Genomic DNA, 14,078 nt, shown 5'->3' with positions numbered 1-14,078 from the left:
TACACAATTCGCAGTAGATCCAACATCTAAGAATCTATCCTTTCCTCTATGAACTGAGAAATCAAAATAATCAATTATCAAATCTTGAAACACAATTTTGGCCATGTAAAACACAATTAAATGTTAAATCTATGCAATACCCTCCAAAACCCTCTAATAATTTCAAAAATATCTAAACAGAATATTTTTATTTGATTAATTATACAGAAAATTAAAAGCCCTGATTTGAATACCCTATCCAGCAAGAGTATTACTCTCTACAAATATAGGGCTCATGATTACTCTTTGTAAAAAGTATAAAATCTGAAGACTTTATAATAGCCTGTCAAAAAAGAATTCCATTTTTCAAATGAACAAAATAGCAGTTATGTACTTAGGAGTATTTTAAACTCCTGGAAAAAATTTTAAATATTGTAATTAAGGAAACATTCTTTTATAGCATGTCACTTTGCCCAGTGTTGGAGCCATGGCTCACATTATCCGATGTCAAATGCATAGAAAGTGAGAGTGTTAAATGAGCTCTCCTGGGGCCTACATGCTAAATTTCCAGGGTTTGGTGGGTGTAAGTCATAACATTTCATCACCAGGTTTTGATTACTACCTGTAGAGAACTTCATCTAGCCAGTGAAATATTTCAGAAAGATTCTAACTATATCATAAAGAAACAGTCCATAAATAAGGCTCCCCTGCCACAGAGTCCATTATGTTCAACATACAGCTTCAAAAAGAATTCAAGTCTACTCATAAAACTTTTAATAAAATAGGCTCTATCAGTAATAAAAGAAAATAACTATATAAAATAAGAATGCCCACAAGAGATCTTTAAAGCTCCTCCAACTATGTTTGGAAATAAGAACTCATGACTGATCTGCTTCCAACCATGACAGAATATCTGGTACCAGATTAAACTCTTCTACCAAAAACAAGTATAAAACAGGCCAAAATATATGAGGCAACTGTGTTTAGAATATGAATAACAGTAGTGCAGGTCTGAGATCTTTAAGGGATACAAAATATGAAATGAACCTCACGGTGGCCCCAGATTTCTGCTGGGAACACTTTTCTGTACCAACAAAAGAAAACCAGCCTCATAGAACAATCAGACAGAAACGAGATTTCTGAACACATGCTTCTTGTTAATCAACACCCCTCCCAAAACACACACACACACACACACACACACACACGATGAGTCTCTAGATGAGGTCTAGCAAAGATCACCTACTATGGGTCTGAAAGGTAGAGCAATGCTGGAGTTTTGAGAATTCCTGCTGGTTATGAACTGAATGTCTGTGTCCCACAAAACTCATCTGTAATTACCTGCCAGTGTAGATGTATTTGGAGACTGGGTCTCTAGCAAAGTGATTACGGTAAAATGAGATAATAAGAATGGGGCCCTAATCCAGCAGATTTACCTTAAAAGAGATACCAGAAAGCTCTCTCTCTCCTCAACCACAGAAAGAGATCATGTGAGCACACAGTGAGATAGCAGCCATCTGCAACCCAATGGGAGAGTCCTCACTAGACACCAGCCCTCTTGGGACCTTGGTCTTAGACTTCCAGTCTTCAAAACTGTAAGAAAATACATTTCGATTGTTTAAGTCACCTAATATGTGGTATTAAGTTATGGCAGGCCAAATAGACTAATATTCCACCCAACTAGAGTAGAGAGAACATTTCCAGCATTCAGTTGAAACCCCCAAACATCATATTTTAGAAGTAAAGGTCCCTAGAATTTAATTCAATATCAAAATAGGTCTGTCTCACAAAGAAAACAAAGCCTGACAAAAACCTAAAAGATCCTCCAATAAAATAACTATCTGACAGGACAAAACTCAACACTTTTTAAAGGAAGACAATATAATCTAGCCACTTCCTTACAAAGAATAATTACAATGACCAGTATAAAATTAAAAAATTGTTAGAGATGCAAAAAAGTGTCCCACAATCAAGATAAAAATCAATAAAAACTGGTAATTGCATAACCCAAATATTAGAATTAGTGGGGAAAAAATACTTTAAAGCCAGGATACATATTTTTCAAGAACTTAAAGCAAAAGATGGTCATAAGAAGATGGTGAGCGCTCAGAAGAGAAATGGTATTGAAATGAAAAGGACAGCATGTCAACTAATAATATTCACTGGATAAGCTTAAGAGCAGATTGAAAATTACAGAAACAGTGAACATGAAGAAAGGTCAATAAAAGTAATCAAATTTGAATAGAGGAGAAAAAAGACTAAAAAACTGAACAGAGTTTCAGTCTGTTTTTTAAAACTTTCTCTAACAAAGTACTGCAAATTAAACAGTTTAAAATACCACCTGTTATCCTATCTAATAAAAGAGTAATATGCTAATTGACTGTCACTCCAACACACAAGATGGTTTCCCCCATGTGGACACAAGATGGCTGCCACAAGATGACCAGCAAGGGAGGGCAGGTGGGAGGTACCATGCCTGCAAGGGAGGGCAGTTGGGGGCGATCAGGCCAGCAGGGAAGAGCAGTTGTGGGTGACCAGATCTGCAAAGGAGGGCAGTTGGGGGCAATCAAGCCTGCAGGGGAGGGCAATTAGGGGTGACCAGACTGGCAGCGGAGGAAAGTTGGGGGCGACTGGGCCTGCAGGGGAGGGCAATTGGGGGGGGGCCCTCAGGCCTGCAGGGGAGAGCAGTTGGGGGGGCCAGGCCTTCAGGGGAAGGCAGTTGGCGGGGGGTGGGTGCCATACCAGCAGGGGAGAGCAGTTAGGGGCGATGAGGCTGGCACGGGAGGGCAGTTAGGGGTGACCGGGTCAGCAGGGGAGGGCAGTTGTGAGGGGACCAGGCCTGCAGGGGAGGACAGTTGGGGGAGGGGGGACCAAGCCTGCAGGGGAGGGCAGTTAGGGGTGACCAGGCTGGCAGGAGAGGGCAGTTAGGGGCAACTGGGCTGGCAGGGGAGCAGTTAGGCATCAATCAGGCTGGCCAGGGAGTGGTTAGAGGGTGATCGGGCTGTCAGGCAGAAGCAGTTAGGCGCAATCAGAAAGGCAGGCAGGCGAGGAGTTGGGAGCCAGCAATCCTGGACTATGAGTGGGATCCCAGATTGGAGAGGGTGCAGGCTGGGCTGAGGGGCATCCTACCAATGCACCAGGCCTCTATTTAATTCATAAGAAACACATATGTAATTCATATAAATTACAATGTCTTTTCTTTTAAATTCTAAAAGAAATTCCCTTTTATGATTTGACCAAATGATCAAAAACCCATATGAAAGAACAGAGGCTCAAAACAGATAAGACTATCAAAGTGAAGAAAAACAAGACTAGGACTTGTTCTACCACCTATAAAGGGCACTGAGATTAGAATGTGGTATTGGTGCATGATAGCTAAAGGCAACAGCATAGAACAGAAAGCATAGACACAGGCCTCATGAAAAGAAATATACTGTATGAAGGAGAGGGGAAAAGGATAGACAATTCAGTAAATGGTGATTAAACAAACTGATTATTGACAACTGGCTATCTGATTAACCCTTCCTTGGAATTTAACACTAAGATTGAGTCCAGGTGGATTACAGACGTGTGAAAATCAAAACTTGAATAAAACTTTCAGAAGAAAATATGACAAAAATCCTTATAAACTCAGGGTAGAGAAAGCTTTCTTAAACAAGAAATATAAAATCAAGGAAAAAGCCTTGGCTGGAAAAGCTCAGTTGGTAAGAGCACTGACTCAACATATTAAGGTTGCGGATTCGATCCCTGATCAAGGCACATACAAGAATCAACCAGTAAATGCATAAGTAAGTGGAATAACAAATCGATGTATTTTCAATCAATCCATTTTTTTTAAAAGGGAGGTAGAAAAATAATCTAACTAAATTAAAACTTAAATGTCCTTAACAATAAAAGACATCTGAAACAAGTAAAAAGAAGCAACAAACTGGGATCTATATTTGCAATTTGTATAACCAATAAAAGATTAGTAGAGAATTATATGGAACCCTAAAAAAAAAAAAAAAAAATCCTACAGAATAAGTAAAAGTAATGAGAAGGCAATTTATAAAAATACAAATGGAATGACCAAGAAATATATGATGTGCAACTTCACTAGCAATGAAGTTTAAATAAGATGAAAACAATGCCCTATTTCACATCCATCAAACTGGCATAAATTTAAATTCTGACAATACCCAGTGTTAATGAGAATGTGGAATAATAGGGACTCATTCCACCATTAGTGGGAGTAAAATCTCCCACAAACACTTAGACGGGTAATTCTGCTATTTAATATTTTGCAACTCTGCACTATCCACACTTTTAAAAGAAATTCCTCTTCAAGATACAATCCCTGGAGAAATCTCAATCATGTGAATAAGAAAATCATGGATAAGAACTTTTACTGCAATGTTGTCTGTAATAAAACACTGGAGTGGGGGGACTCCATGTCCATCAATGGGAGACTGAACAAACAATGTGGTATAAGCATACACTGGAATACCACATAGCTCTTAAAATTAATGAATTAGAGGTAGGGATATCACACAAAAAATGCTGAATGACAAGCTGCAAATAAAATGCACAGAATGACACATTTTATGAAGTTTAAAAACATGTAAAGCAATACATATTGTATATTATACTGGCATGCACAGTACATACAGCTGACTTTTGAAAAACATGGGTTTGAACTACATGGTTCCATTTATATGCAAGTTGTTTTCCATAGACAATTTGAAAAAAATTGCTGATGAACCCGAGCCTAAAACAGTTGACATAAACTTATGGTGTTGATAATCTAGTACAATACTATAGATTTTCTTTTTTTTTATGTATTTTTATTATTTCAGAGAGGAAGGGGGAGGTAGAGAGGTAGTTAGTAGGTGAGTTTTAGAGGAGTCCGATAAAGATTTTTTACTGTGCAGTGGGTTGGTTTCCCTAATCCCCATGTTGTTCAAGAGTCAACTGTGTATTACAAAACAGTTTATAGCTTTTTGGAGAGTGTTTAACTCTGAGAAGGGAAGCAAAAGAATAGGATAGAACCGCACTGTGTTCAATAATTGACATAAGTACATAGATGTTATAAATTTAACATATTTGTATTACTGAAATATAATCAATATCTACTTTTATATTAGGGTTTCTTATAAATATAAAATTCCCAAGCTAACTCGTTTTCAAGTTCTAACATAACACAAGCCAAAGACACAACAATACACGCATTCAAATGTCACTTTTAAGAGAAAAGTCCACACTTCAATCAACGGTCAGAATTTTATAGAGGTAGAACTTGGGGTCAGCTTTGTGTACCTTTAAGGAAAGGAGATACCAAAGTTGTTGAAAAAAGCAAAAGTCTACCAGTGAACAGTAAATGGCAGAGGCAGAACCTTGCAAGAAAGATTGCCTGATCTAAGTAAGGAGAAAAAGATAAGAAACAGAACTGGAGTTAGTGAGCAGAACACACAAGCCATGAGTCAGGAACCAATGCAATGAGACTAGAAAAATTGGTACAGAATATAAGAAAGTGACATTCCTTTTAACACTAACCACTAAGTCGTCCTACTGTGGCTCTGTCCCCATGTTTCATTTTTCCCTTAAAATCTCCTAAGAAGGCTGCACCAACCAGGCTCCACATCAGGAACCCTATATTACCCTTTAAGATGCTGGACTGGAGTGTGTGTTTATTTTTGTTTTTGCCTCAGCACAGATTCAAAGGAATTTTATTAAAACAAAAAAATAAATCCAGATTTGAATAAATCCAACAAATATTTAAAGAGCTCTCATGCTACCATTCCTAGCATACCAATCAAGATTTGTACATTCTAACTAAAAAAAATAGGAACTTCCTGGCCTTTGGCCTGCTTCCATTTGACAAGTCATAGTGTATCATCAACTTATGACCAGTACAGCTCTTCCTCTGAACCTGAGAAAAGGGTTCTCCCCGAACATGAATGTCAGAAAGACTGCTCACCCTCTGGTGAGACTCCATACCAATCTAAGAAACGTAGTTTCATCTTTAAAGGTCCTTAATTACAAAATGACCATACCATAAGGTAAGGTTACTTCCTGTAGGTAAAAATACTATCAGAAAAGGGGGAGTGGGGAGAGAGGACAGTGTCAATACCTTTACAAACAAAGAGTCTGCCTTGAGGTTTTAGTCTTCTCTTCAGAGAAGATGACTGCTTTAAATAACGGGAGTATGTAAATAAAGCATGTCATGTTATTATTACTATAATAATCACACTATATGACAAGTGCCTTTCTATGTATATGTGTCCTACATTAGACTGAGTTTCCTGAGGGCAGTAATCCAGTCTATTAAATTTTTGTGTCCCCAGAACTTAATACAATGTCTGGCATACAGTAATCATTCAATACATGTTTATTGAATGAAAGGTGAACAAAGATATGACCAAAACAAATAAAAAATAAAAATCTGACTGAATCAAAGAGAGTAAGTAAAAAAGACAATGCATTATGGCAAAGAAACATTCCTGTAGACATCTCAAGTTAAATAATGACTTGCTTTTATCACTTAACCATTTCAAATTATAAGAGGATTTACGTTATGAAAAATAAACTATATAATTTCCCTTCTATGATAAGATTTTAGGATAATTTGGACTCCTGAATATTCCATTCCACTTTTTCTATTAATTCCATTCACTTGTCTAAAAGAAGCTACAGATGGACCTCAATTAAATTTGCTCCTTGACCTTTAAAAAGTATTTTGGATACTGACAATCACACTTGAGTTAATAAATAAGTACTTAAGGTTTGGTTAATGGCAATGCCCATGAAATAATCTATACACAGCTGTATTTTTATGTGCACAGCAGTGCCTCTTACTACATTGGTAGTAAACTGTGAAAACAACTCAACCCACTTCTAGAAATTTTCAATCAGAAAACAGTGGGCTTCCAGAAAAGATTTCCCCTGAAGAAAGAGTTCCATTTTAAAATGTGAAAATCACTTGTCTTAGTCTAATTTGCCCATTCTATTTGATTTCACTAGGACACAATGAAAGTCTTCACACCAGCAATCTATACATATAAAAGACTAAGTGTCCATCCAACTGGTAGCTATGATGCACACTGACCACCATGGGGCAGATGGTCAATGCATGAGCTGCTATGATGCACACTGGTCATTTAAAAATAAATGGTACCATGGACCTGGTGCCGACAAACCAACACTCGGCTTCCCCCAAGTGGGACACAGGCCCTGCCATCACCCCAGAAAGATACCCATCAAATTGTAACCAATGCTGCCAAGATATCATGGCACAAAATGCAGCCCACAACCCAGCCCAAAACAGTTGCTGTGGGCGCCAGGTAATGACATCACATAGTAAAGCCTGGCTTCCTCTCCCTAGAGACTAGCCTCCTTGGAGTTTCTTCAGCCAAGAAAAACCACTTGCTTTATAGCCAGGTGGAAACATTTTACACTTATCCAAATGTTTGTGAAGTGTTTTCAAGTGCCTCATCTCATTTGATCCTCACAGAAGTCTTGGAGTAGAGAGAAAGGAGATTCATAGAATCCTATTTTCTTTTCATTGGGTGGAAAAGAGATTTAGAAAGTTCAGAAACTTGACCCAACTGAAAAGAAGAAATGGTGGAACTTGAAAATGACTTCAGGTTTTCTCACTGTGCAGAATATACCATATTTTCCAGCGTATAAGACGACCCCCTAATTTTACAGTTAAAACATAGGTTTAGGCCTATATTCGCCTATTTTTGGGATATACTCGGTGTATAAGACGACCCTCGATTTTCGGTTGACTTTTTTCGTTTCAAAAGTCGTCTTATACACCGGAAAATACGGTAGTCAAACACTGCTGCAGTTAAATATTTTACACATAATAATCTGCTTCGTGTAGATATTTACTGCTGTGTTGCTTACAACTACCTGGAAGAGAAGTTGGGGTGCTTCACTGGGCTGGAAGAAGTTTAGTTAACTCAGAAAGCAGGTCTAATTAAGCAAATTTATCCTATACCTATAAAAGGCTAAGTTGACTTGTGCATGCACGATACAAAAAGCTCTTGTTGGTGCCAATCACACATGCGTGTTTCGATCTGTCACTGTCAATCATGCATTTGGTTGACACTTCTATTACAGAGAAAAGGCAAATAGAGATATTAAAATATTTCTTCTAACTAATTTCCTTTCAATGTGCATGAATGTGTGCACCAGGACACTAGTAAACAATACTAGTCTCAGTGCATTAAAGGAAAACATCGTTAGCAAAGGCTGCTTCCTAAACTTATGCCAGTCATGTGTATTAAACTACCAAGAAAAATAGTTGAATAAAATTATGGAAATACATACTTGAAGACTATCTAAGATCAAGATATAAAAACTTTTAACTCTATGGGAATGGAAGTGACTTATAATGTACATTGTATTTGACTTCTGAACACACTTTTGGAATCACATAATACATCAAAACAGGGCACTTTTTATTCTCTTCACAGTAAAAAAAAAAAATTTGTAACTATTTAACAGGTGGCTCAGGGCTGTAATGTGCAGTATCCGTGTGATTCTGGTAATTTTAAGCCACTAGTTTTTCATCCCACCACATCCTAAAACTCTACCTGGGGTTCTGTTAACTACTACTACAAAAGTCTCCCTTAGCCTATTAGTTTTACTTTTATTCTAGTGCCCCAAATAAAACATAAGTTCTCTTATCCCGTCCATCTTTGTCTCACTTCATGGTCACGGAGACAAAAGCGCTCCTACACCCCAATAAATAAATATTAGTTGTTCTGGGCGGTTTTGAAACCCTAGGGTTTTTCCTTTTCATACCCCATGACAACATTTCGCAGCACTTGTGCCAACCACGGACAGGGAGTAACACTTCCAAACGTTGTAAACAGATCCTCAAGCTCTGCTATCAGGGCTTGGGTGCCTGTGTGCAGAAGCGAAGTGAAACAGATTCTTCCTACGGAATGGGGGCAAGTCGAGGTCTCCAGGATTGGGTTGCCCCAGACAGTGGGGTCTCCACGTTTGCATCGCCTCCTAGAAGGGCGAGGGGTACTCAACTAGCTCTAGAGGGAGCAAGGAGTTTGCACCAACTGCTTATTGTCCCAGTCCCCAGCGAGTCCCAGGTTCTTCTTCCCCATTCCTGCGCCTGGCGAGGGGAAAGACCTCTCTCGGGGTCCCCAACCTCACCCGGTGGCAGGAGACACTCTCCAGCGATCAGGCGACGAGACCCTCCGGGCAGCGACGCCCCCTTCCTTCTCTCCCTGGGGTTTGGCTTCCCAGTCCCGGGAGTCGCCACCGCCCACTTTCTACCGCGACTCAACAGCAGCCCCGGCCCGGAACCAGCTCTTACCCACGTCCTGCTCGAAGGGGTTGGCGGCGAACAGAGGCATCTCGCCCACACCCGCGCCCGGGTCCTCGGGGTCTGGCTGAGATGGGCAGCTGCTCGGGGCTAGAGGACCAGCGGCCGCAGCTTCCTAGACGGCTTCGCTCCGACCAGCACCGCCTACTTCCGCCGTCGCACCTGCCCGAATCCCGCCTGATCCGCCAGCTCCAGGTCCGCGCTCCGCCCCCGCCGGGTCCGCCCCTCGGACGAGGTTCCGCCCATTCATAGGCATCCTCTCAGCCGCCCTGTGGCCGCTGCCCGCCAGGAGGAGGAGGCAGCCCTTGTCACAGGCCCCCGTAGGCATCAGGCGTTCTCCGTGGACACCTTCCCATCGCTAGGACCTCGGCAAGCCACGGAGCTGCGGTCCTTCGAAGGCCGGAAGTTGTCGCACCTACAACTGGGCGACGCCAGAGGCCCGAAGCTACTATGCTGGGAGCGTCCGTGTAGGGGCGCGGTTGTCCGGGGTTTTCTGCGTGAGGCTCCGTGTTCGAACGGTTGAGTAGTTGGTTCCTAAGCGGCAGTCTGACTCCTGCAGGCCGACGGGGACCCGTGGTTGCGGGCGCGTCACAGTCCTGTTGCCCTGGAAACTGATGGAACCTTGGCCTAGAGGCGGCTTTGCGAATGGACAAAGGATTGGGGTCTTCTCTTGGAGGGCTGATGGTGTTGCACCTTTCTGGTGCCTAAACCCACCGGAATAACCGCTCTGGGAATAACTTTGACTCCCGGGACTCCTCACTTTTACTACCATCGAAAGAAGGCTCCCTGAAAATTCTGCTGGACTCTGAGTCCGGAGAGGAATGAGGCTCACCCCGGCCCTCAGGTTGCTGGCAGGAGCATATACATGACAATACATGACAATCCTGATATACAGTAGCCCCCCCCTCCCTTATCCGAGGGGGGATGCAGTCCTCCATCCCCCCATTGGATGCCTGAAACATTGGATATTACTGTGTGTTTTTTTCTATACATACATACCTAGGGTAAAATTTAAATTATAAATTAAGCACAATAAGAAATTAACAATAACTAATGAGATTGAAGTTATACTTTAATCAGAGTTGTGTGAATGACTTTGGGTCCATTACTAGTAAAATAAGGGTTACATGAACACAAGCACTGCAATAACACCAGTTGATCTAATTAGGAGGGGGCTGCTGAAGTCCTAATGGGGGGTTACCCCATACAGCTTGGATATGCTGGACAAAGGGATAACTCAAGCCCCAACCAGCAGGAGCTGGAGATCTCATCATGCTATGCAGAATGGCTTAATTTACTTATTTTCTGTTTCTCCTCTGGCAAATATAAATTCAGTGGTCAGTTTTGTTCATTGCTGTATCCCAGCATCTAAAATAGTATCTGGCAAGCAATAGGTGCTCAATAATACTTTCCAAATGTAGCCATGACCATCTAACCAAACAGCATCTCTCTGACAATGGTAACTACTGATAAACTTTTGCCATTTATTGGAGTGTGGGCCCTACTAGAGTTTCCAATTTTAAAACGATTCTTAAGACCTAACAGTTACTTCAACATTTCAATAATGGGTCAAGCAAAACCATTTTACAACCTCTGGTACAAAGACTTGACACATAGAAGAGGAAGTCCTTACACCTGGCAGAGATCAGGGAAGTGGTTGCATTTTATATTATAAAGATAGGTGCACGTGAGAATCACTTGCAGGTGAAGGGAGCTGGTTTTAAAGGTAGCATTGAAGCTAAGCATGTCAAAATATGGAGACTTTCTGGAGGGATATGACTAGGATTAATGCTAGTGTTGGAATGGAAAACAAGGCTAGATCAAGATAAAAGATTGGGAAGAGCTTTAAGAGCAAGCTATTTTTAAACAAAGTTTATCATGCAAGGCACTGGATAATCATTTAAAGATTTTGAGCAGCAGGATAGTTTTCTAAAAAAAAAAAAAAAAAAAAAAAAAAGTTCTCTGAGATAATAATCTGACATCCCTGTACATGATGTATACGAAGAAGCAGACCCAGGCAGGACAGTTTAGGAGGCTGTTGTTTCACATGAAAGCCATGGAAAACCTCATTCAGAGGAGCTTGTATTGAGATGAGAGCTGAGGATTAGTCTTTGGAAAACATTCCCATTTTAAAGAGTCCTTCTGCTCTGGTGTGCAAAGAAATGCAACTTGTACATTTTTCTGTTACACAACCTCTTTTGAGCCCCGTCTCCCTGATAACAGAAAATGATCTTGTTAAATTCAGTCTCTTTGGGGTTTTCTTGGTTTGGGGTTTACACTCAACAAATCTGATACCTTTACCTCCTACCACTTTCCCCAAACATACCCCAAGATCTATTCATCCCCAGGTATGTTCTTTCAATTCTGCCAGTACATAGGAAACTTGACCCTAGTTATCTGTCTAGAAACGTTGGAGGCAGTTGTGACAAACCTTGAGAAGGGAAAATGGCATCTTACTCAGGTGAGATTTCTGCATGGCCTTCAAGGAAAGGGAGGCCACTATCCTCTAACAAGGGCAGTGCACCGCGTCTGTTGGTGCAGAGGACTGAGGTACATCTATCAGCACCAGGCTCACGAGAGGATCCACCCACATATCCCCATTCTAGATCTTGGTCTGATTCCCTTTCGAGCCTGGGACTTCAGGAGACACACCATGAGTTGTGAATTGAACCTTCTTTTAAATTCTGCTTCTCTCACAATCAGGTCCAGAGACTGATTTTTTATTATTATTTTTTTAAACCACAATCAATGGCCCTCTGGCTACAGTAAGTAAAGGGCACTCTCTTTTCTTGCTCTTTCTTGCTTTCTCTGTTTCAGTTTGGATAATTTCTCTCTCTCTTTAGGATGAGTGGTATGTTACTTTTTATGAATTTCCAAAGCATTTGGTTTGAGTGCTTTTAATAATTTTTTTTTAATTTTGGAATAATTTCAGATTTACAGAAAGATAGTAAACAGGGTACACAGGAGGATAGTTCTCCTTTACCCCTTGTCCTGTTTCTTCCATTAACAGCCTACATTCCCATGGTACATTTGTCAAAACTAAGAAACAAAAAAATTCTTCCTTGTTAACTAATTCCAGACTGTATTTGGATTATACCAATGCTTACATTAATGTCCTCTTTTTTGTCCAGGATCCAATCCAGATGTGTCAGGGGTCTCCAGTGCCCCTCGCATGTTCATAATTTGCTAGGGCTCACAGAACTCAGCATGTAGTCATCCTCAGGACTGTTATTTATTACAACAAAAGGAAACTAAACAAGATCATCAAAGGGATATGGAACATGGGGTGAAATCTGGTGGCATAAGCTTCTAAGAGTCCTTTTTCAATAGAGTCACATGGGACAGGCTTCATTCTCCCAGCAATGACTTGTGACAACACATGTGAATGTTGTCTACTAGGGACCTATTGCAGATTCAGTGCCCAAGGTTTTGTTGGAGACTAATCACACAGGCACCCAATTTCCATTCTCTCAAAAGGAAATTAGGTGTTCAGCATGAACTACATTGTTTATATGAAGAGTTTAAGCACCGCGAGCCATTATTATCAGGGAATGGTGGGAACTCTTCAAATCTAAGCTCCCAGGTGCCAATCAAGAGCCAACCTTAGAAGCAGGCCTTTCTAAGGATAGCAGTCTGCATACAAAAGGACCACATTCCATTTAGTTGTCATCTCTCCCAAATCACCTTTGGTTTGTTACAGTTTTATAGTCTCTCCTTGTTTTTCACGTCCTGGACAAACTTGAGAAATGCTGACTGGTTATCTTGCATACTGTCTCTGAATCTAGGTTTATCTCATAGCTATCTCATGGTTAGAGGTGTTTTGGGGGGTTTTAGAAAATAAAATAGGTGAAGTGTCCTCATAATATCACTGTAGGGGTATCTACATGATATCTGGTGAGAATAACTTTCAGCACTTCGTAAATGTAGCATTTGCCAAGTTCCTCCGCTTTAAAGTTAATAATTTCCCCTTTCCCTACTCTACTATTAGGAAGCAGCTCATTGAATCTAGCCCATCCTCAAAGGAATTAAACTTCACCTTTTATAGAAAGGAGTATCTAAATATATTATTGGAATTCTTCTGTAAGGAAAATTTGTCTCTTCTATTTACTTATTGAATTATATCAGTATGAGCTCATGTATATTTATTTTATACTTTGAACTGTAATCCAATAATATATTTGATGTTATCATAGTTGTCTTTACTCAAATTGTTCTAGCTTTGTTCACTGGGAATTCTTTCAGTTGACTTCTATGTCCCTTTGATGTGTCCCTATCCTTTTTTATTTCCTTTTTCTTTTTTCTTGGCATATTTTTATTTTCTTGTACTACAAGATGCTCCAGGCTCATCCTGTCTATTCTAAGCCCCAATCTTGGACTCAACCATTTCTCAAAAGAACCCTGGTTCTGAAGGTCTCTTTATCGGCTGCCATAGGAGATTTCTAGTTTTCATGATGTGCCTTGAGTAAGTTGGCTAACCTGAGCTTGTCATTTTCTTCCTGCAGCACATTAATATTAATTAACAACAGCCAACCAGCTTCCCAATCCTTATCAGTCTTTATCGTTCTCAAGTACTCGAGCTATTATAAAAGCCAGTGCATGCCCTTTTACCTATACTCAACCCCAGTTTACCACAATCTTAGTAATCGTGATGCCACAGATTTAGTTCTCAAAATTTGGCATCCTTCACAAGTACTTCTCAGGCTTACCCGTCTGAAGTGAGACAGGAAGCTAGTGAAAGGTGCAGCTGGGTATTTTCCTTCCCCCAAGTTGG

General features: G+C 40.5%; 1 protein-coding gene across 2 annotated transcripts in view; it reads right to left on the bottom strand.

Annotated features, from left to right (window-relative positions):
• Nucleotides 1-9,515, bottom strand: part of STAM2 (signal transducing adaptor molecule 2) — a 36,991-nt gene extending 27,476 nt beyond the window's left edge. For both annotated transcript variants that reach the window (XM_036421922.2, XM_036421923.2), the window contains exon 1: nt 9,299-9,515. In XM_036421922.2, the coding sequence (XP_036277815.1) occupies nt 9,299-9,338 (40 nt within the window). In that variant the 5' untranslated portion in view covers nt 9,339-9,515. The remainder of the gene's footprint in view (nt 1-9,298) is intronic.
• Nucleotides 9,516-14,078: the final 4,563 nt, after the last annotated feature.

This window comes from Pipistrellus kuhlii, unplaced genomic scaffold (genome assembly GCF_014108245.1).
Source record: "Pipistrellus kuhlii isolate mPipKuh1 unplaced genomic scaffold, mPipKuh1.p scaffold_m20_p_7, whole genome shotgun sequence".
Classification (NCBI taxonomy): Eukaryota; Metazoa; Chordata; class Mammalia; order Chiroptera; family Vespertilionidae; genus Pipistrellus; species Pipistrellus kuhlii.
The sequence above is the reverse complement of the archived record's forward strand: the minus strand, read 5'-3'. Positions and strand labels throughout refer to the sequence as shown.